This window comes from Galleria mellonella, unplaced genomic scaffold, assembly GCF_026898425.1.
Source record: "Galleria mellonella isolate WM207_F2 unplaced genomic scaffold, CSIRO_AGI_GalMel_v1 utg261, whole genome shotgun sequence".
NCBI classification, from domain to species: domain Eukaryota; kingdom Metazoa; phylum Arthropoda; class Insecta; order Lepidoptera; family Pyralidae; genus Galleria; species Galleria mellonella.
Window position 1 is genome coordinate 973,276 of NW_026442057.1, and position 20,998 is coordinate 994,273.

General features: G+C 33.9%; 1 protein-coding gene across 12 annotated transcripts in view; it reads right to left on the reverse strand.

The window, feature by feature from the left end:
* The window catches only part of LOC113510399 (nuclear factor 1 A-type), a 72,046-nt gene extending 52,972 nt beyond the window's left edge, over positions 1-19,074 (reverse strand). For 11 of the 12 annotated variants that reach the window (XM_052895029.1, XM_052895025.1, XM_052895028.1 and 8 more), the window contains exon 1: positions 18,953-19,074. In XM_052895029.1, the coding sequence (XP_052750989.1) occupies positions 18,953-19,030 (78 nt within the window). In that variant the 5' untranslated portion in view covers positions 19,031-19,074. Of the gene's footprint in view, positions 1-18,921 lie in introns of all 12 variants that reach the window. The other variant, XM_052895027.1, reaches the window with a different exon arrangement.
* Positions 19,075-20,998: the final 1,924 nt, after the last annotated feature.

Consider the following 20,998-nt stretch of genomic DNA (forward strand, 5'->3'; position numbering starts at 1 on the left):
TATTTTATCGATTTTTTTTTATTTCCATATGTTTTATTTTATTTTAATACAATTTAATATAGTTGTTGATATTTGTTAAAATGTGTCAAAGATTTTTTTCTTATTGGACACGTTAAAATCGATATTGTTAGCATAGTTTTAAGGTAGATATGTGTAATATGGACACCTATCCGATATCTGTATATTGGATTCCTCTGGACATTAATCCATATCAATCGGATATCTATTTTAGAATATGTTAATAGTCTATTCATATATTTCAAATATGGTATTTGCTAATGTAATGAAATTACAAATGATTAACTAGTTTTTTTTTTTTTTTAAAGAATAATCTATAATTTAAACTTTAGCTTCAGAGAAAAGCACCTTTCATTATGACAAAATTAATATAAATTAATATAAACCAACACGAGGGAAAAACCCCATTGATTGGAAAGATTAATATAACAAACTGTTAAAAATTTATTAAAATATAACCTTAGATTATATAACATAGATAGAGCATCGAGCCTCAAAAACGCGTCAACTTTTTGCCAGCTAATTGTCAAATTAGCTGACTCGCTTTTTAATCAGTGTTCTATATACTTACACATAATGTATCTTGACGTATCCATATTTAATTATTTAATGAATAAAATGAGTTTTTACGCATTAAAAAGATGTAAAAATAATTATGGATACTAAAACTTTTAGTGGTTCGATTAGTTTGGTAATAAAAAGTAATGACAATCAAATTTACAAATCCTACTAGCACGCTACTACAATGTATGTTTTTTTTACAACACAGCGGGCAAACGAGCATGCGGCTCACCTGATGGTAAGTGACTACTGCCGTCCTTGATCACCCAAAATACCAACGGCATTGCAGGTGCGCTGCCGGCATTTTAAGAAGGAATATGCTCTTTTCTTGAAGGTTATGATGTCGTATCGGACATATGTAATGGACGGATATTTGTTAGTCATTCACGCAAAAACTACTAATCAAGTTTGAATGAAATTTGATACACGGATAGATTATATCCTAACATAAAACACACCAAAAAAAGGTGTCATCGTCATCATCATCATATCAGCCTTTAACTGTCTACTGCTGAACATAAGCCTCCCCTAGGGACGGTTTTGCCAGTAGTTGCCACGCTTGGCAGGCGAATTGACAACCGCAGTTAAGCTTTGAAGATGTTTTAGGAGGGACGCTGCTGTCCATCCCTCACCTTTCCTTAGTCGCCTCTTACAACACCCACGGGAAAGAATGGAATGGCCTATTCTATGCCCGGACCGCACAGTTAAATGACTAATAAAACGATTCACGCAGGCAAAACCGCGGGGTACCGCTAGTTGTACCTAAATCTGGAAGTTTATAACTGTTTGTATGTTTATTGCTCAATCACTCTTAAACAACTGTACAGATTTCAATTAAATTCACTTAAAAGATGCACTATGAAGATCCTGAATAATCACACAGACTGTTTTTACCTCAATATACCCGAGCGGGGGGAAAGGGATTGTTAGTAATGGAGACTAAGAATCCCATTGCTAGCAATATACCCAGCCAGGTCGATCTTTTCGCGGTTCCCCCTGGAAACCATCATATATAATTCTTGTCGAATTAATCATGGTGGGCCAACTGACCTGCATTCATACCCACCTATCATCTTTCACTGGTGCCTCGTCGGTGTATACCGATAGCGCGGGCGGGGTTACCATTCCATTTTCACCCATTAAATAAAAAAAAATACCCGAGCAAAGCCGCGTGACACAACTAATAACCAATAGCTAGCTCAATGTTTATTTTAGTTCGAATAGGAAGCAAGCTCGTACAAGGTTTAGGTAGGTACAAGTCTAAATTTAATTTTGTCACAAATATGTGTTCGGAATACGTGTAAAACAGTGAAGGAGGCCGTGTTTGTTTGTAAGACATTTTGTATAGTAAACTTTGAAATAACACGATACAAAGTTCTTAAAAGTGAATACGAGGGAAAACTTTACCAGAGGGAGACTTTGTACAGAATTCTTTTGCTTTGTTACCTCTGCCCCATTCGTGTTACTGCCGTGAAGCAGTTGTGTTTGCTTTTTTTATGCAACTTAGAATGGCAAACAAGCTGATAGTCCACCTGATGGAAAGTGGTAACCGTCGCCTATAGACATGAGCAGTACCGTGGACATAACTGTGTATAAAGTTTCGCCCATGGTACCCCCATGCGTTGCCATTCCTGAGGACTCAGGTCTTATTCCTCTATACTCTGTAAAGTCACACCATATCCCACCCTTCAAACCGAAACACAGCCATACATTGCTTCCCTGTGTTGCGATTTTAAGAGAGAGATATGGCAGTGAAATTATAGGGATTATACAAAGACAATACGTTAGTGAAGGGGGGAAAGGGATTGTTAGTAATACGGAATCTAACAGACCCATTGCCAGCAACGAACAAATACATAGAATCTTGCTATAATTGTAAACATAAAGTCGCAAAATATTTAAAAACGCAATGCTCTGAAAATACTCACCAGAGGGAGACTTTATACAAAAGTCGATTGCTTGGGTACCTCTGTCCCATTCGTGTTTCTACCGTGAAGCAATTGTGTTTGCATGGTTGTGTTTCGGTTTGAAGTGTGGGATATAGCGTGAATTTACAGGGTACAGAGGAATAACACCCGAGTCCTCAGGAATGGCAACGCATGGGGGGTATCATGGGCGAAACAGTACACTCTGTTATGTCCATGGTACTGCTCATGTCTATAGGCGACGGTTACCACTTTCCATCAGGTGGGCCGTCAGCTTGTTTGCCATTCTAGGTGGCATAAAAAAATACTGAATGTTTTTATTATTATTCCTAGCCCTTCCTTAGTCGGTTCTTACGACACCCATGGGGGAGAAAGGGAAAGGGTGACCTATTCTATGCTGGGACCACACGGCCAAATAAACAATAAATCTTTACCTCTTTATAATATTTGTATAGATACAATTAACCCGTAATTCCAAGAAGAACCAATATTGATAAACAATGCCAGAAAAACGTTTTAAAGGATCAGATAAAAAACTTTACGATGGAAGCAACTAATCTTCTTTTTTTTTTTTGGTCTACTGCCTTATTTAAATGGTACTGATATCTATTCAAACTTCGAACTCTACTCGAGTTGTGCGAAGATCAAAGTTGCAAACATTCCGACACGGCAAAACTATTCGAAAATTAAATAACTTTTGAAACATTCTACATAATAATACTACACGTTTGTTATTCTCTCGTATATATAGAATTCGTGTCTGTAATAATAATAATAATAATAAATCATTAAAATTGCATTTATAATAAATATCGCTATACCCAATAACTATAACATACAAAAAACTATATCAGAAAAAATAAATAAATATACTGAGCTGAAAGAAGATATTATCAGAATTTGGAATTTAACCTTTAATAATAATAATAATAACTTAATTTGCAATGATTTTTGGGTATAAAACATTTGATCTTATAAATTAAAAGTACCTTACAAAATCTACTTGGGTCAAGCGTGCAAATATTAAAAACAAAAATTAAAATAATTTAATTTTGTTCCTAATTTTTTTTTTGTATGCAACTTAGAATGGCAATCAAGCTGATAGCCCACTTGATCGAAAGTGGTAGTGGTAAAAGTAACGTCGCCTATAAACATGAACAGTACCTTGGACATAACCGAGTATACTGTTCCACCTATGATACCCCCCATACGTTGCCATTCCTGAGGACTCAGGTGTTATTCCTCTGTACCCTGTAAATTCACGCCATATCTCACCCTTCAAACCGAAACACAGACATGCAAACACAACTGCTTCCGGTAGAAACACGAATGGGACAGAGATGCCCAAGCGTACGACTTTTGTACAAAGTCTCCCTCTGGTAAAATACCTGATAGGGTATATTGCTAACATTCTAACAAAACTCCATTACTAACAATTCCTTCTCCTCCATAAGAATCGCTTAACAAACTAACTTTCACATTTATTTTTTTATTTATTTATTTTTACTTTTGCACATATTAAAATATGTCTACAGGGCGGACTTAATACCTGATGGCATTCTCTACCAGTCAACCGTTACGCTAAACAGAGAGAGTAAATGGCGGTGCATTGATTTAATTATATTATTAGAGAGAGAAATAATTTTGTGACTTTTAGGTGGTTGTAGCTAACTAATACTGCATACTGTCCACTTCTGAGCATAAGCCTCCCCTTGGGGGGTTTTGCCAGTGGTTTCCACGCTTGGCAGGCGGCTTGGCAACCGCAGTTAGGTTTTAGAGATGTTTTAAGAGGGACGCTGCTGACGTTCACGTTCCCTTAGTCGGCTCTTACTACATCCATGGGATAGGAAGGGGTGACCTATTCTATGCCGGGACCACACGGCCAATTTTCTATTTGTTATTTAAGCCTAATTGGACACTTAAACTTAAACTTATCAAATCCTCATATGACGCGCATACTAAAGAGCAACATTTCATTTTTAATTCTATAGACAATGTTAACTTTAAAAATAAAACTCCAAATGTTTTATATGTCAATATGTCAAAAAGACCGAAAGATTTATTTTCCTTAGAGATTTTAGATACATGCAGACGCAGAGTCTAGACTGTAGACGTACCCCATAACCTCGAGAACTGTAATTTAAAATCCTATAGACTATACAATACAATGCAGTACCACATAAATAAGAGTATATTAAATATAATGGAGTAAGATTTTGTTCTACAAAATAAAAAAAACGCCGACTTCAATTGTGACAACCGATTATTTGATTTAAACACTAAATTGTTTTTGATAAAACTTCTATAGAGTAAATTCCTTTCAGACAAAAAAATGTTCCAAATAAATGGAAGAATTATGAGGTTAAAACCACCTTCTTTTTTAAATCGGTTGAAAAACTTAATTCAAAATCTTAATAAAGAAATACCGAAGAGATGGCAGAGAGAGTGTAGGTAGATAGGAAAAAAAATTACCAAAATCGGTTCAGAAGTAACTATATATATATATATATATATATATATATATATATATATATATATATATATATATATATATATATATATATATATATATATATATATATATATATATATAGATATATATATATATAGATATCGCGTAATATATACACAAAGAAACAGACTTATTGGGAACGTCCTACTTTAAAAATACCGAATCCCTTACATATAACAATATTTCAGAATCAGAATCATATAACAATTGTTATAAAAAGTATAAAAGTGATAGAAAAGTTATGAAGTAACCTGTTATGGAGACGTGTACTCTAAGAAAGGAATTTTGTTTAATGGATGATAATAGAATTGTAACCCCACCCGCGCTATCGGTATACACCGGCGGGGCACCAGTGAGGGATGATAGGTGAGGATGAACCAGGCCAGTTAGCCCATCGTGACGAATTCAACAAGAATTGTTCACGATAGTTTCCAGGGGGAACCACGTGGAGGTCGACCTAATAGGGCATATTGCTAGCAATGGGGCTGTCAAACTCCATTGCTAACAATCCCTTCCCCCCCCCCCCCTAAGAAAGGTATTAGGTATAAATGTTGATCTTTATAAGGACAGAGGAAGACCTAAAAAACATGAATGTGTGAAAGATGATATGGCCAGAATGGGAGTGAATGTGGAAATGACTGTGAACAGAGAAGAACAAGAGAGGAAAATGAATTACGCCGACCCGAAATAAATAATTTGCATAAGTGTAGGAAGATGCCGATTACTACTTTCTAATTAGAAGTCAAAATTTAAAATAAATATAATATCATTTTCACTCTCGCTGCATTAGGTTGACTGGAAAAAGTCTCTTTCAGATATAAGTTGTTAACAAGTTCTTAAACGAATCACTGTATTTTTTTTTACACATGCAATAAAGACTATATAAATATCTTATTAGGAGAGATGCAGATGGCTCAGGATGGTTTCTTGCAGCAGTCTATGGAGGACGCCAATGTTCATCAGTGAACAGTTAACGGGTGATATAATGATGATATCTTATTAGGAAACATATTCCCAGCAGTGGAACGTTATACGTAATCGATGTCTAATCTTTAAAACAAAAGCATGCAGCTCTAAAAGTTGCTCTCTCGTAACGCATCAACGCTAATCCTGCCCGTTAAAGCGCGCACTGCAAACTTAATCGGAAGAGACTCGGAGGCAAATTCCAAAAATTTATCTCCATTATGCACCACCATAACCTCGACAATTCCAGTTTAAAAAGCCCGACAGAACATGCAGTGAGTGCAATCAGCGAAACTTTAACTTTTAATGGTAAGATATAAACGTTAGCAGTGTACGGAGCGAAACAGTCAAATGTGACGTCGCTGCCAAGTTGACGATCTGCCAAACACGACCTCTGACCCGTCATTGTGACCTTGGTTGCTTAGATCGGCGATAGTGATTCTGACTTGATCCGTTTAGGAATGATCTCCGTTTGTTATTACCCGATTACTACTTTTTGTATCTATGGCATTAAATTATAAATTTAAGGTAGTCACAAAAAAAATACGAACAAATTGTGTAATGCTGTGAATACCTTTCATTTTTAATTACATAAATACATAATTTTATTTCTGTTTTGCCAAAGGTTGACTGGGAGAGAATGCTAACTATTAATCTAATGGGGGGAAAGGGATTGTTAGTAATATAGACTGAGAATCCCATTGCTAGCAATATACCCAACCAGGTCGACCTCCTCGCGGTTCTCTCTGGAAACTATTATGGTTAATTCCTGATGAATTCATCATGATGGGCTAACTGGCCTGTTTTCATTCTCATCTATCACCCTTCACTGGTGCCCCGCCAGCGTATCCCGTTAGAGCAGGCGGGGCTACCATACCATTTTCACCCATAAAACTATAAAATATAACTATTAATCTAGTCGTGGCAAGGCAAAAAAATATAATATTTTCCTAATCTAGCGGAAAATGTCCAGACGCAATGCTCACACTGATATAAATAAATAGTAACTAAGAGTAATTTTCAGTTTTATGTTTTCCCTCTTAATAAAATATTACAATACTCCATAATTGTGTACTGGACTTTTTTTTATACAATTCAGAATGGCAAACAAGCTGACGGCCCACCTGATGGAAAGTGGTAACCGTCGCCTATAGACATGAGCAGTACCGTGGACATAACAGAGTATACTGTTTCGCCCATGATACTCCTCATGTGTTGCCATTCCTGAGGACTCAGGTGTTATTGCTCTGTACCCAGTAAATTCACGCCATATCCCACCCTTCAAACCGAAACACAGCCATGCAAACACAACTGCTTCACGGTTGAAACACGAATCGGTCAGAGGTACCTAAGCAATCGACTTTTGTACAAAGTCTCCCTCTGGTAAACTCATTTTTAAATGACTTACAAAACGAGCCCTTCAGTTTGTCTGAATTTTTTCGCAAATATCTTGCACAAGCACGGGTTGAGAAGGATATAAGATTTTCATCCCGGTCAGTGCATGTATTAAATAAATGCTAGTATAATTTAAATCTAATGCTTATAACAATTAAAGTCGATTTTAATAGCGGACTAAACATTATTTTGTAGACAGACAATTGCGCGTTCTAAATTTAAATTTAAATCTAATGTGTCTACAAAACATTTCGCCCTTAATCAATGCGTAATATTCGTTTTAAAATATTACTTTTTCATTGTTTATGCGAAACAAAATGAACTTGTCGTATTGTAAATTGCACTGGGGAGGGACGTAGACTGATCTATCGCGATCAGATAATACCTGTGCTATCTAAGAGGAAAGTCAAAACAAGGGGTGAATGCGTGAGACGTGTTATGAAAATATGCATGGCTAATTCTAAAAAATATCTAAAAACTGGACGAGGTCCATACATCTGTACTGGTGTCATAAAATACAAATATTTGATTTTTCGTACATTTGTTTGTAATGTATTAACTCAAAAATTACTTAATAGATTTTGAAAACCTATACAGAGCTACATTATCAACGAGTAATGTAGATTTCAGCTAGTTTGCCATTCTAAGTTGCATAAAAAAAAACAAAAAATTCTCTTTTAAATTCTAAATATAATAATAACAAACTAGGTTGACCAGAAGAAATCTCTTTTAGAGATAAGTTCGCCTTTGCTAATATTGTTATTAACTTGTTGTTGTTACTTTATGTTTCAGTGCAATAAAGAATATATATATCGTTTATATAAAATTCTCGTGTCACGGTTTTTCTTACCAAACTCCTCCGAAACAGCTTTACCGATTTATATGAAATGTTGTGTGCATATCCGGTAGGTCTGAGAATCGGCCAACATCTATTTTTCATACCCCTCAATGATAAGGGTGACCCACCCCTAAACATTTTTTTTTATTTTTTTTAACAAAACTTTTTACTTTTATTTTATTATGATTTAGCATAGACAAATACATATAACTCCAAATTTTCAATAGCAATCGAATATAATAATTGTAGTATGATAAATTTTCACGTATAGTTCTAGAAATAATGTATATGGTAAAACAACGTTTACCGAGTCAGTTATATATATATATATATATATATATATATATATATATATATATATATATATATATATATATAAAATTCGACTATAATTTACTAAATAAAATTATCAACTGGTATGTTCGCTCATGTTACATTTTCATGGCATTAGACAAAACGCGCGCATTGCCATCCGCGGAATTTCGCTGACAGGAATATTAAACGCATTTGTGGTCTTTAGAAAAAGTGTTTTGGCAATTCATTGGGCGTTCGATCGATAAAAGTAATTTCATCGTATTTTGTTATTGTTACGAGCCACTCTTAATGTATTACAATATGTTGCTTGTCAGTAATTTATTATATACAAGTTTCTGCTTGCGGAATCGATTCGTGACTTTATCTCTACAAATCCTACTATCCTTATCATCATGTCAGGCTTAAACTATCTCCCTTGGGGGTTTTGCTAGTAGCTGCCACGCTTGGCAGGCAGATTGGCAACCACCGTTAGGCTTTAGAAATTTAAAAAATCCTATAACTGATAGGAATTAGCAACGAATTAAAAAAAAAAGGGCTAGCACAAAAGATCATGAACACGTCTTACTATCACAGGCTTTTCTGCCTGAAAAAAAGCCTCTTTCAATAATAATAATAATAGGTTTTCTAGATGTTTTAAAAGGAACACTGCTGCCCATCCCTCCACCATGAGCTCCCTTAATTGTCTCTTAAGACACCCACGGGAAAGGAGAAAGTGGCCTATTCTACGCCGGGCCCACATGGCCACTACAAATATTATCTTTGTAATGTACTGTAGATTGGCTTAGCCTCTTATTTGGGCCGTTGTGCATATGGACACACTATTATCTTTATAATCTACACTAATATTCTAAAGCGGAAATATTTGATTGTTTATTTGTAATAAACTCAAAAACTACTAGACCGATTTTAAAAATTCTTTCACCTAGAGAAAGCTAAATTATCAGCAAGTAACATAGGGGATATATTATTTTCGAATATTCTCTCTACTTATGCGAAGCTGGATCAGATCACTAGTAATATTACCAATATGAATGTGAATTTGTTTGTCACGTCCTAGCGTTTTAACGGTTTGACTAATCACCGACTTTTATACAAAGTCTCCCTCTGGTAAGTTACATGAGTACCTAATATAAATAACACATATTTTCATTCAGGTAAGCTATCAGCTTCATTTTACTTGATATTCTAAAACTTGCTTAGAAAGATAGGTACCGTTCTATGCAAATATGGCAAATTTCAACTCAATTGAGTGCCAGAAAGTGCGTGCAAAATGGTATGTAAATTTTGATCTGGAACTATATACGAAGAGAGTTAAATAAAAAAAAAATACATCTCGTGTAAATCAACTGCAGTACTTTCAACATAGTATCAATTTAAATAATGGCACACTTATTATTTCCTGTTCTCAACAGAATTTTTGCACCGACCAAAGCTAACCTAACCTAAAATTCTAACCTAAAAATATTGGGGACGAATCGTTGGTAAGTACACCTCCTTTTGCCAGCAATATATCCTGTCAGGTCGAATCTCGGGAAATCTTTTCTAGAAACCCTCATGGCTACTATAGAAACAGCTGTTTGCATTTTCTAAAGGCTCATTATAGAAATGTGGTTTATAGAGAATGCTTCCAATTAAGAGACTTTTCCTACTGATTATCAGTTCTAACAAATCTTTCTTACAACAATCGTTCTTGTCTCTTTTATTTCTTTTTTTTTTTTCGTTTCTTAATTCACTGATAGCACATTCTAGTTTTGAATTTTATCAAGTAACAATATATATCGAATAAAAACCTATACTATTTGTTTAATTTTAACAATAGCAGTTTTAAGCTAATGACATTTTTGAAGTGAAGACAACGTGCAATTTCTGAAGAATTTCTTTTGCATCTTCATCGAGAATATGTATGTTCGTGACGACATCTTAATTGCACTTGCACGCGCTGCAGCAGATTGCATTTGCCAGCATATGTACATTTTCGGAAACCGTCCTAGTCATTTCACATCGAATGAATATTTTTTCTTCTATTTCATAGTATATTTCACAGAAATTTATAATTGTAAAATCTACTTTAGTTTAAATAAAGCACCACTGAAGTTTCTTGCTCGTTCCTATTTTAAATTACTTTCCGATTGGGCAGTAGATTCATGAAAAAAAAATGACTATTCGAAAACGTTTACAAAATTAGGTTTGCATCAATAAAAAAAAACATTCTTATTCTTGAATTTAATCAAAACGTACTGTGAGAGGATGACGCAAGAAAACCAATCATAAATCGAAATATAAAACTAATTGAAATATAAAAATAAAAGTACCATAAAGGCTTCCGTTTACCGAAGGCAAACAAGCCACATCTATAACTATACCGTCTTCATTTAGGTCCGGAACAGTAAAAACAATAAAAAAGAAATAGGAAGCGCCTATAAATAAAATAGGCGAAGGAGAGCGGGCAACTTACAGATATAAAGATGGGGACAAATACAATTGCAGCTCCAACTGTATAGCTTATGTTACTGCGGCCTCTTCAGTGAGTTTATGTGTTACTCGATATAATTGTTGGGGTGAATATAATGTCTCGCTGTCGTGATTTCTGGCTTCTAACTCCACGGTTTTTGCTATAGATATTTGTCATATTTTACGCTAATGTACTTAAGTCTTGCGTTTCGCGACACAAATGCACTATTTGGAATTAATGTCTTATTTGGGACTTTAGTGTTGTTTCCACTCTGTGCTCTCTATATAGTACTTTGATTATATTGATGTTTGTTAGTATATGTGTATTGGAGGTATAAATCTATCTGTTTATTTAAAACTAATGATCCGGCCCGGCTTCGCACGGATAGATATAATTTTCGGAAATAACATAACAGCCTATATTACTTGCTGATCATGTAGTTTTCTGTAGGTGAAATTTTAAAACCGGTTTAGGAGTTTTGATTTTTATTTATTACAAACAAATAATTTAATATTTCCTCTTTATAATATTAATATAGATATAATTAAATATTCATATTTTTAAAGTCCAAACCTATATGAAATGTTAAACTCTTCACATTGAATCCAGTTTTATTTTTAACTGTTCATTGCTAAACATAAAGCTTTCCTATAAGGAGAGTTTTGCCAGTAGTTGCCAGGCTTGGCAGCCGAATTAGCAAACGCAGTTAGGTTTTAGAGATGTTTTAAGAGGAACGCTGCTGCGCATCCCTCGACCATTATGTTCCGTCAAGTAAAGTAAGTAACGATACCCACGAGGAAGGGGTGGCCTGTTCTATGCCGGGAACCTTTTATGTGTTTATGTGATTGTCTTTCGTTAATTTCATGGTATTAAATTTCTATTAACATATATTCAAATACAATTAATATATAATGATATAAAAAAACGGAAGAGTTTGACTGTTTGAACGCGCTAATCTTTGGAACAATCAGACGTATTCGAGAAATCTTCCTCATTTCTTGAGAAAGGTTATAGGGCTATTAAACATGACGATACGGCTACGAGTGGAGCAGCGGGATGCGACTAGTGGAATATAAATTAAGTATTTAAAGCCTAACTTTATAACTTGTATATCTTAGACTTCTTTAGGTAGGTAAAAATCATTAGAAACGGTACCGAGTCACTTCATCTAATGAAGGGTCATCTTATTTGCCCATATGGGGTCGCTGCTTAAGAACCTTTCTTCTCCATCAGTTATCAATTCTTCGAGCTACGTGACCAGCCCATTGTCACTTCAGCATGTTTATCTCTCGGGCTATGTCAATCGCTTTGGTTCTTTTGCGGATATCCTCATTTCGGATTCTGTCACGAAACGAAACTGTGAGCTTCTCCCTCTCCATAGCTCGTTGAGGAACTTGAACCTTTTGCATACGGAAAATCTCATCCCGTTAAATACCGAAAATGAATTCTTTTTTTTGTATTAACTCGACATAATGTATATAACACATACATAATGTATAGAACCTAAATCACCGTTTAATCCTATTTATTATATAGAATGTTATTATTGAAAATGTAAATAAAATAAATGAATATAGGAAAATCAGAAAAAAAGGATGATTAAAAACTGTTTTTTTTTTTTTTACAAAAGAGATTTATCGAGCAAGAATGAATGGAGATGTCAGTAGGGGCCGCCCTAGACGGACGTATGTTGACCAAATAGGCAACGTGCTGAAGAAGGGCCAAATTAAAAGTACCCGTAACCGGCGAGCGTGCATGAAAAGATTGATGAATGTGGAAGAAGCGAAAGAGGTTTGTTGGAATCGAAGCATTTGGCGTTCCATTGTTTCTGCCTACCCTAATGGAAGACAGACGTGAGAGATATGTATGTATGTATATATGTTTTTTTTTTATACCACGAAGGTGACAAACTAGCATAAAGCTTTAATTTTAAACGGTCACTGTAGCTTATGGACGCCTGTAACATTAGAAACATTTTGTGTGCGTTTCCGACCCTGAAAATCCCTCTATAGACTTTTCTGAAGAACCCCATACTGTAGTCTCTGAGGAAATCCTCGACAGGAAATTTATTCCAAGACCTGAGTATTCGAGGAAAATAAAACGCTTCTGAAACCGCACTGACCACTTAAGTATTTTTTTTTTACAACACAGCGGGCAAACGAACATGCGGCTCACCTGATGGTAAGTGACTACCGCCGCCCATGATCACCTACAACACCAACAGCATTACAGGTGTGCTGCCGGCCTTTTAAAAAGGAATATGCTCCTTTCTTGAAGGTTATGTTGTCGTATCGGTTCGGAAATATTGCTACTGGAAGTTGATTCCAAAGAGTGGTTATGCGTGGAAGAAAGTGCCTTGAAAAACGCACGGTGGAGGACCGCCACTCGTCCAGATGGTTGGGATGAAATTTTAGTTTATGGCGGGTTGTACGATGGTGAAAATCAGCAACAGGTATCAACCCGAACAATTCCTCAGAACACTCCCCATGATATATTCGGTAGGAGATGCACAGAGATGCAACATCTCTACGCAGTTTCAGTGGGTCGAGTTGGCCAGTAAGTAATAAATGTGTGAAAATCAATTCCCTGAATTCTCTTTTTTATCTATTGTGAGAAATACTATTCTGATGTATGGAGAGATGGTCAGAGTGTATTTTGTGAGAAATGTTATTCTGATATTGAAGGCATCAATGCAGATGTCATAAATATGATTGTCGTATATAAATATGGCGTGTACACAGTAATATCTTGGTCTCATTTTGTTATTCTTCAAGGCTCTAAGATTCCCTAAATATTTGTGACGACCTATAAACATGGAATGGTAAAACATAAAAAGATTAATAATATATTGTTTATAACAATTGAAGAAATGTAAGAATTTAATCATTCAATATGAAAGTATTCGTTATTTTAAGCAAATCCTTTACTAATATCGTGAAGATGGAATAAGTTTGTTTTTTTATCTTTTAACGATTTAAATGCTCAACAAATCGTCATAAAATTTTTATCACGTAGAAAAAGATTTTTTTTATGCAACTTAGGCCGGCCCACTTGATGAAAAGTGGTAACCGTCGCCTATAGACATGAGCAGTAGCATGGACATAACAGAGTATACTGTTTCGCCCGTGATACCCCCCATCCGTTGCCACCTGAGAACTCAGGTGTTATTCCTCTGTACCCTGTAAATTCACGCCATATCCCACCCTTCAAACCGAAACACAGCCATGCAAACACAACTGCTTCACGGTAACACGAATGGGACAAAGGTACCCAAGTAAACGACTTTTGTACAAAGTCTCCCTCTGATAAAATTAGAATTATAAGCTACTTTTTATCCTAACTAATACGAACATATATGAGTATAGCAAAAATCCAGAAAATTTCTGCTTCTCTCTCGTTCTGAGACACATTTTGTTATGTGTGTGATATGTGCACAACACAACGTGAAGTAATTTACCAAAAGGGAAGTCGTAATATCACTGTCATACGAACGAAGGCGTAGATCAGAGACATAACTTTTTTAGAATAAAAAATACGAACATATCACATAATTTTCCACCCCAAATACTACACATTTGCCAAATTTCATGTGGATTGGTTGAGCCGTTAAAACGCCAAAAGTTAATTTAAACTCATTTTTACAATAGTTAGTAAAGTTACTGAGAATTTAATAAGTTTCATGGATATAATATAGTTTAAAGAAGAAAATATAGAGCGTGGATAACACGATGTTTAGGACACTGTTTAACTTATCGTGCAATATGAAAAAAAAACACACATTTTATATAAAAATACTAATGATTCAACAGACAAACAGGCATCATCAGATCACTCGGTACCTTACAATCCAAATAAACATCAATAACCAAATATCCAATCCGCTAATGGACTTTCCTTTGCCTCTCAAATTTATGAACAAAATAAAAAAAGAAAAAGTAAAATAAAAGAAATATGTTTACGTGCATCACAACCTTGCTTCGGGGAGTGCATTCGGGATACATGCACATTTACATAATTTTAAACGAAAAAATGTTTTCCAGAAAAACAATTCTATAGCAAATATTGCGTTTTAAGAATTAAAAAAAAAAATAACAGTATTTTTATGAAAATTTGATATTTTTCTGGAAAAACTTTTCAGACATTAAGATTACAAAATAATATATATGTTTTATAATTGCGTGAATCATTATTCGTTTTTTTTTTTATAAAAACAATACGATCCTATCTTTATAGAAAACGTTCATAAATACTATACAAGTAAATTATTATAAAGATTTGAGTACAAATATTTAAAAAAAATTTCAAATTTATTGTATGAAAAAATTTAATAAGTACGAAGACAAAAATAAAGTTTCACGCAACAAAACATACATCTAATTACAGTTTAAATATAAAGGTTAAATATTAACAGTTAGTGAAAAACATTCAAACATCAAAAGTGGCAAGAAAAGGTGACAGAAAGAGAAATAAACACGAGGGGGACAGAAAACATGTAGTATATCTTTTAAAACACCGATGCGACGCGCGCTCAGCGACTGCCGGCCGGGTATTTTTGGACGCCTTATTTGTCTCCGCAAGGAAAATAGCGTGAAGTTACGCATCACTTTTTTACAGCAAATTTTCTCACGTTTAGTAATTTTTTCGATTTTCAAATATACACATATTTCTTTTTTTTTTTTTTACAATTATTAACCTTTGATCACTTTTGCTTTTATTGTATTTTTTTTTCTACTCTTCATTATCAGCACATTTCATATTTTTGTTTATTTTCTTTATATAAACCTTGTTCTATAGAATAAAAAGAAAACTCTGTTTCATAGAGTTAATAACTCATGTTTAGTTTATTCATTTTTTCAATGTTTTATTTTAGGTTTTTTTCTAAGACCATCGTTAATACTAATATAGTTTTATTTACTAATGAATGATAAGACTTGTAACAATATTTAATAACATATTTTTCGATTAATATATTATTCAAATCATTATCATGATTGAAAAAATATCCGACAATATTGCAATCACTTTTCGTCTCTTCAGTTTTCTTGCTCTTGTTTTTCCTACTTCGAAGGTCAAAGATTATTCGGCCATCAATAAGATAAGGCGAAACTATGGAATCTTATAGAACAACATCGACGTTATCTCCTCCCCTTGCTTTCTCATCCCATCGGATGATTAGTATGCCTCTCGGTTCTTGGTATTATGCACGATATGCCCCAGATTTTCGCATTGTAGTTTCCTCGTTTTCACAATAAAGGACCTTCACTTACGTTCCAGCAATATCTGCCTTTCAATATATGTACATACTGTATTTCATTTATAAGTTTTCTTTATTAAATTGATCTAATCATAGTGCCTTCTTATATGGCTAGATACTATAATATTCAGATTTGAACATTTGAAAAAAGGACGAATTATTGCGCCTAGTCATAAACATACTTAAAAAGTGCAAGTTTAAAATCATTAATTTCATTATTAATGCTTTATTGTAAACGTGGCTGTTTATTAACATGGGTTGCAATAAGATCTGTTGTTTCTATGTTAACAAGCTTATTTTGCACAAAATTAAATTAGATTGTATTTTCTAAACAATCGGTTCGTTGCTACGGTTCGGTGTGCTTTGCTGACTACACTTGGCTTTGAGTTTTGGTGCATAAGGAAATATAAAATCTAAGCAGACTCTGTTTAGTTAGTTTTATAGTTTTCGTTTGAGAGATTTTTCTTAAATTCTATCTGGCATTTTAGATAAGATCATAAAATACATTACATATTATATTTTAGACTACAATTTCAAAATTAATGAATATCTTATTTATGTTTGTGATATCTATTTTTTCTAAATGTATTTTTTATTGTCTAAATCTATTGTTTTTTGTTAATTTTGGTTTCATATTATTATTATGTAGTATTCTGAATTCATTGTTTTTGTTAATTTTCATTATTTTACATTATTATTTATAACTTTTATTAAGAAAACTACCATTTATAAAATTTATAGAGATATATCATTTATTTGTTTTGGCAACTAGCTGAAATTCATTTGAGATAATTTTATCTTACAATTTTATGAGTTGAACTTGAGAGCTTTGACGAAAGATGTTGCTTTAATCAAACGGTAATATTTACTGTAAATATAGTATTCAGGAAGTATAATTAAAATAAGATGTAATTATAAGACATTTAACAAAAAGTTACTGGGCATGGAAGAGCAAGAAAGCTATCATATATAATGCATATTGCCTTATGGTTTATTTAATAGAGCTAACCCTTTTTTGTTGATTGTTCTATATAAAAATAAACCTAATCACATAAGCATTTAGTCTATTTTTTTTCTAAAGCCTTGAATAACCTTGCTTCATAGAAGTAGCACGAAATTTGACCATTAGACGCAATGTATTAATTTTTTTACATATCAAGACATTTAAAGTGAAATATTGATGTAATATACTAAAAATTAAATACTGGTATACATTATTATTACAAATTATTGTCGATTTAAAATATCTTCATACAAACTGTAGACCAATAATAGAGAAAACATAGAATCGAACCAATTTAATCTAATTGCGGTTTCTATTAGGCTATTTGAATCAATTTAATTTAAAAAAATCCCTTGCAATACGTTCAAAACAAATCTATCGATCAAGATAATTAAAAATTATATATCAAACGTAATGTATGTAGTATTGAAGTACTAATGGAAATAAATCAATAAATAGTGTAAAATGTATCCAGCAATTGCAAAATTGGTAGAAACAAATTTAGTGATCCAGTTTTAGTGGCGTAGAACTGCAGCTATCAATGGGCGTTATGCTGCGATGCCGTAGTGCCCCTGCAGTTAGCTTACTCACATCTTTCTACACACCATATCGATTTACCATCTAGCAATTTGCAATCGCAGAAAAACGTCACGAAGGCTCCGTATTCTTTACTTTTATAGTTTCATCTATAACTGTGGTTTCAGTAACAATAAATGTTATTGAAACCATTTAGTTTTCATTACTTTTAACAATATTAGATACGTTATCTTTTTTTTTATTACTTTAAATGTATTTGTTACTAGAAAATTGTTTGTGTTAAATTGTTACTTAATTATTTAAAATTGATTACTTAAAATTTATGTTTTGAAGTTCTTTTATTTCCTCTTTTTGTTTGCTTTTTTTATTATTTCCAATAAAACTAAAGAATTGAAGTAAATATATAACATTTAGTTGTATTTTTATAGATATTTTAAAAATATTATTAATCAGTTTTTGTTTACAAATCTAAAGCTTCTTAAATCATGGCATATCATTACATTTAGATTAGAGATTTTATTTTGTGTCCTCTATCAAATTTTAGAACAAACATACCTATGACTTCACCGAAAAACGACATACGGAGATATGAAAAATTACAGTTTCATTAAAGGATTGCTCTTCGCACAATATGTTTATTACTGTTGCAGTTGCTTCTATTTAATTGTAAGTGTTTTATTTACAAACGTGTGAGATCAGCATTATATTTAAATTTGTGAGTCGGTCAACATTTTGCGTTTCTTTTCGCTTTTCGCGATCCGTTACGCATTCCAGTTTTACTGCATTGCCACTCTTAGCTTTAATATAAATTGTTCGTGGCCAACCAACCAACGATGTACCAACTATCGATCTGTTTACACCATTTGTTTTGACACACACTTTATAATCTCGTCATCCATACCGCCTTCGTGTTCTCCATCCCTTATTCCAATCTTCTCTGTCTGCACTCTTCTTTCTTCGTACCACGTGGACTTTTTATATATATTTTTTTTTGTTGCCGTATTTATTGCTTGTCCTAACACCAAAATCACGTGCGTCCATCGATCGGACGGCGAAATCGTTACGTCCCGAAAATACCCGGGCGGCGGGCGCAGTCCGGTAAGCAACATTAGCTCACAACATCTGTTAATATGATCATTGTTAATTACATATGGGTTGTTGTTAATATATTGTAGCCACCTGTCCCGAGGAGGGAGCTTGTAGGTAAGTCGCTACGTCGTCCACCATGCAGGCTCGCGGCAGGTCGGGGAGGAACATAATACGTTAGAGGGCGCGCATGTCGCGTGCGGGCTGCGCGGCGCCCCGCGTCCGACTGACGAGCCGACGCGCCCCCGCGCCGCCCTCGCCCCCTCCCGCCGCGCGGTACTGCCCGCCCTGCGCCGCCCTACGCGAGGGCTGCCCGCGCAGAGCTTTTCCAGATTTTCTTTCATATTTTTTGTTGGCTTACTAAACTTGTTGTTTTATGATCCCAAAAAATGTTACGCTATATCTCATGTGCTTTATTTTGTAATTATGAAGTTGAAATTGTGTAGGTACAAAAAAATTTATCCATATTTTTTAATTGATTAAATAAAATGAGTATGAGACATTTTTCTTATGTTATTTTTGTAGGTATAAATTAGACGAGACGATATTTACTTATTTAATAAAATAATAATTTATTTTTATATAATTCTAAATGAAATATTACAAATTTAAAAAAAGAATACAGCGTTTACTATTATTATTAGGAAAGCCATAAAGTTTATTTTTTTTATAACATTCCTTTAAAATTACCTTAATATATAACTAATTACCAAATTAAAATGAAGCAAGTATCTTTTTTTTATTTTAATTGAAGTTTTCATCAAAAGATGGTGTTTATATAACAAAGATATAGATAATATACAAGAAAATAAGTTATATATGTATATACATTATTTCAGCTCAAACGTTTTATGTAAAAACTAAAAAACAAACAAAAACAGTATAAACTTTCCTCTGATTTTTAAGTAGTTAAAAAAAATATTGGCATTTTTACATTTTTCACCATACAAAGAGTATCCACCAGAGAAAAGTTTAAGAATTTGCAATTTTTTTTAAATAAATAAAAACATATGTCGTATATTATTATTATTTTTTTTTTGTTATACAACTTAGAATGGCAAACAAGCTGACGGCCCACCTGATGGAAAGTGGTAACCGTCGCCTATAGACATGAGCAGTACCATGGACATAACAGAGTATACTGTTTCGCCCATGATACCCGCCATGCGTTGCCATTCTTGAGGCGTATCTAAATAAGTCATTAAAACAGCTATTTAAACGCCAATTTTTTACATAGATATACCACGTAAATGGTAGTGATAGATATAAAGAATATATTAAGAATAATTAATGTAAAGAGTTAATATAGGTGCTATAGAAGCCAAAACAATATTTTTTTAGACATTTTCTCTGTCTGTATGTTTTTTCCAGCATCACACAAAACTACTGCACTAAATTGTATACGGTTTCCACTGTTGTATTCCTAAAAACACTTGACTAAAAAACTTGTGTATGTTTTATCTTGATACGCCATCCAGAAGTAGTCTATTTAATTGATTTGTTACATAAAAATTTTCGCGAACAAAGTAGCGGGCAAAAAGCTAGTTTCTAATAAAGCTTATAGTTTTTCTTAAGCACCAACCCTACAGCACTACGTCGTAATGCATTCGCGGCACTCGCCGCGTCTCGGCGCCACTCGGACCCGATCGGTACGAGCTCGGCGCACTTCGGGAAGCTCTCTCATTCGGTACATATATTACGAGTGTACAATCAATCTACAACTTTATTGTTCTTACCAAAAAGTTTATTTCACTTTGTTGTCAATTATTTCAAGAGTCGCATTCGACTTTTGAAATATCCCAATTTAAACGTTTCCTTACTCGCTTGCTGATCTATCACGACGACATAAGGTTTAACATCGCACGGCCGTGTTTTTCAGCTGACGCGTCTATAAAAGTCACGTCAAGTGATCATGTGTGAGAGGATATGGGAGTGTGCGTTAAAAACACATCTTGGGCGGACCAGAGTTGTGATTTTAGGCGGTTTTTTTATGATAAATTCAGCCTTGGACCACAGTCCAAATCGCGTGGACGGGGTCAAATCTTTTTTAAATATCTAGAAAATATGAACGCAACATATGTATATGTATGTAAAACCGTATTGCGCCTGAATACTTAATTGATACTGCTACAGAGGAAT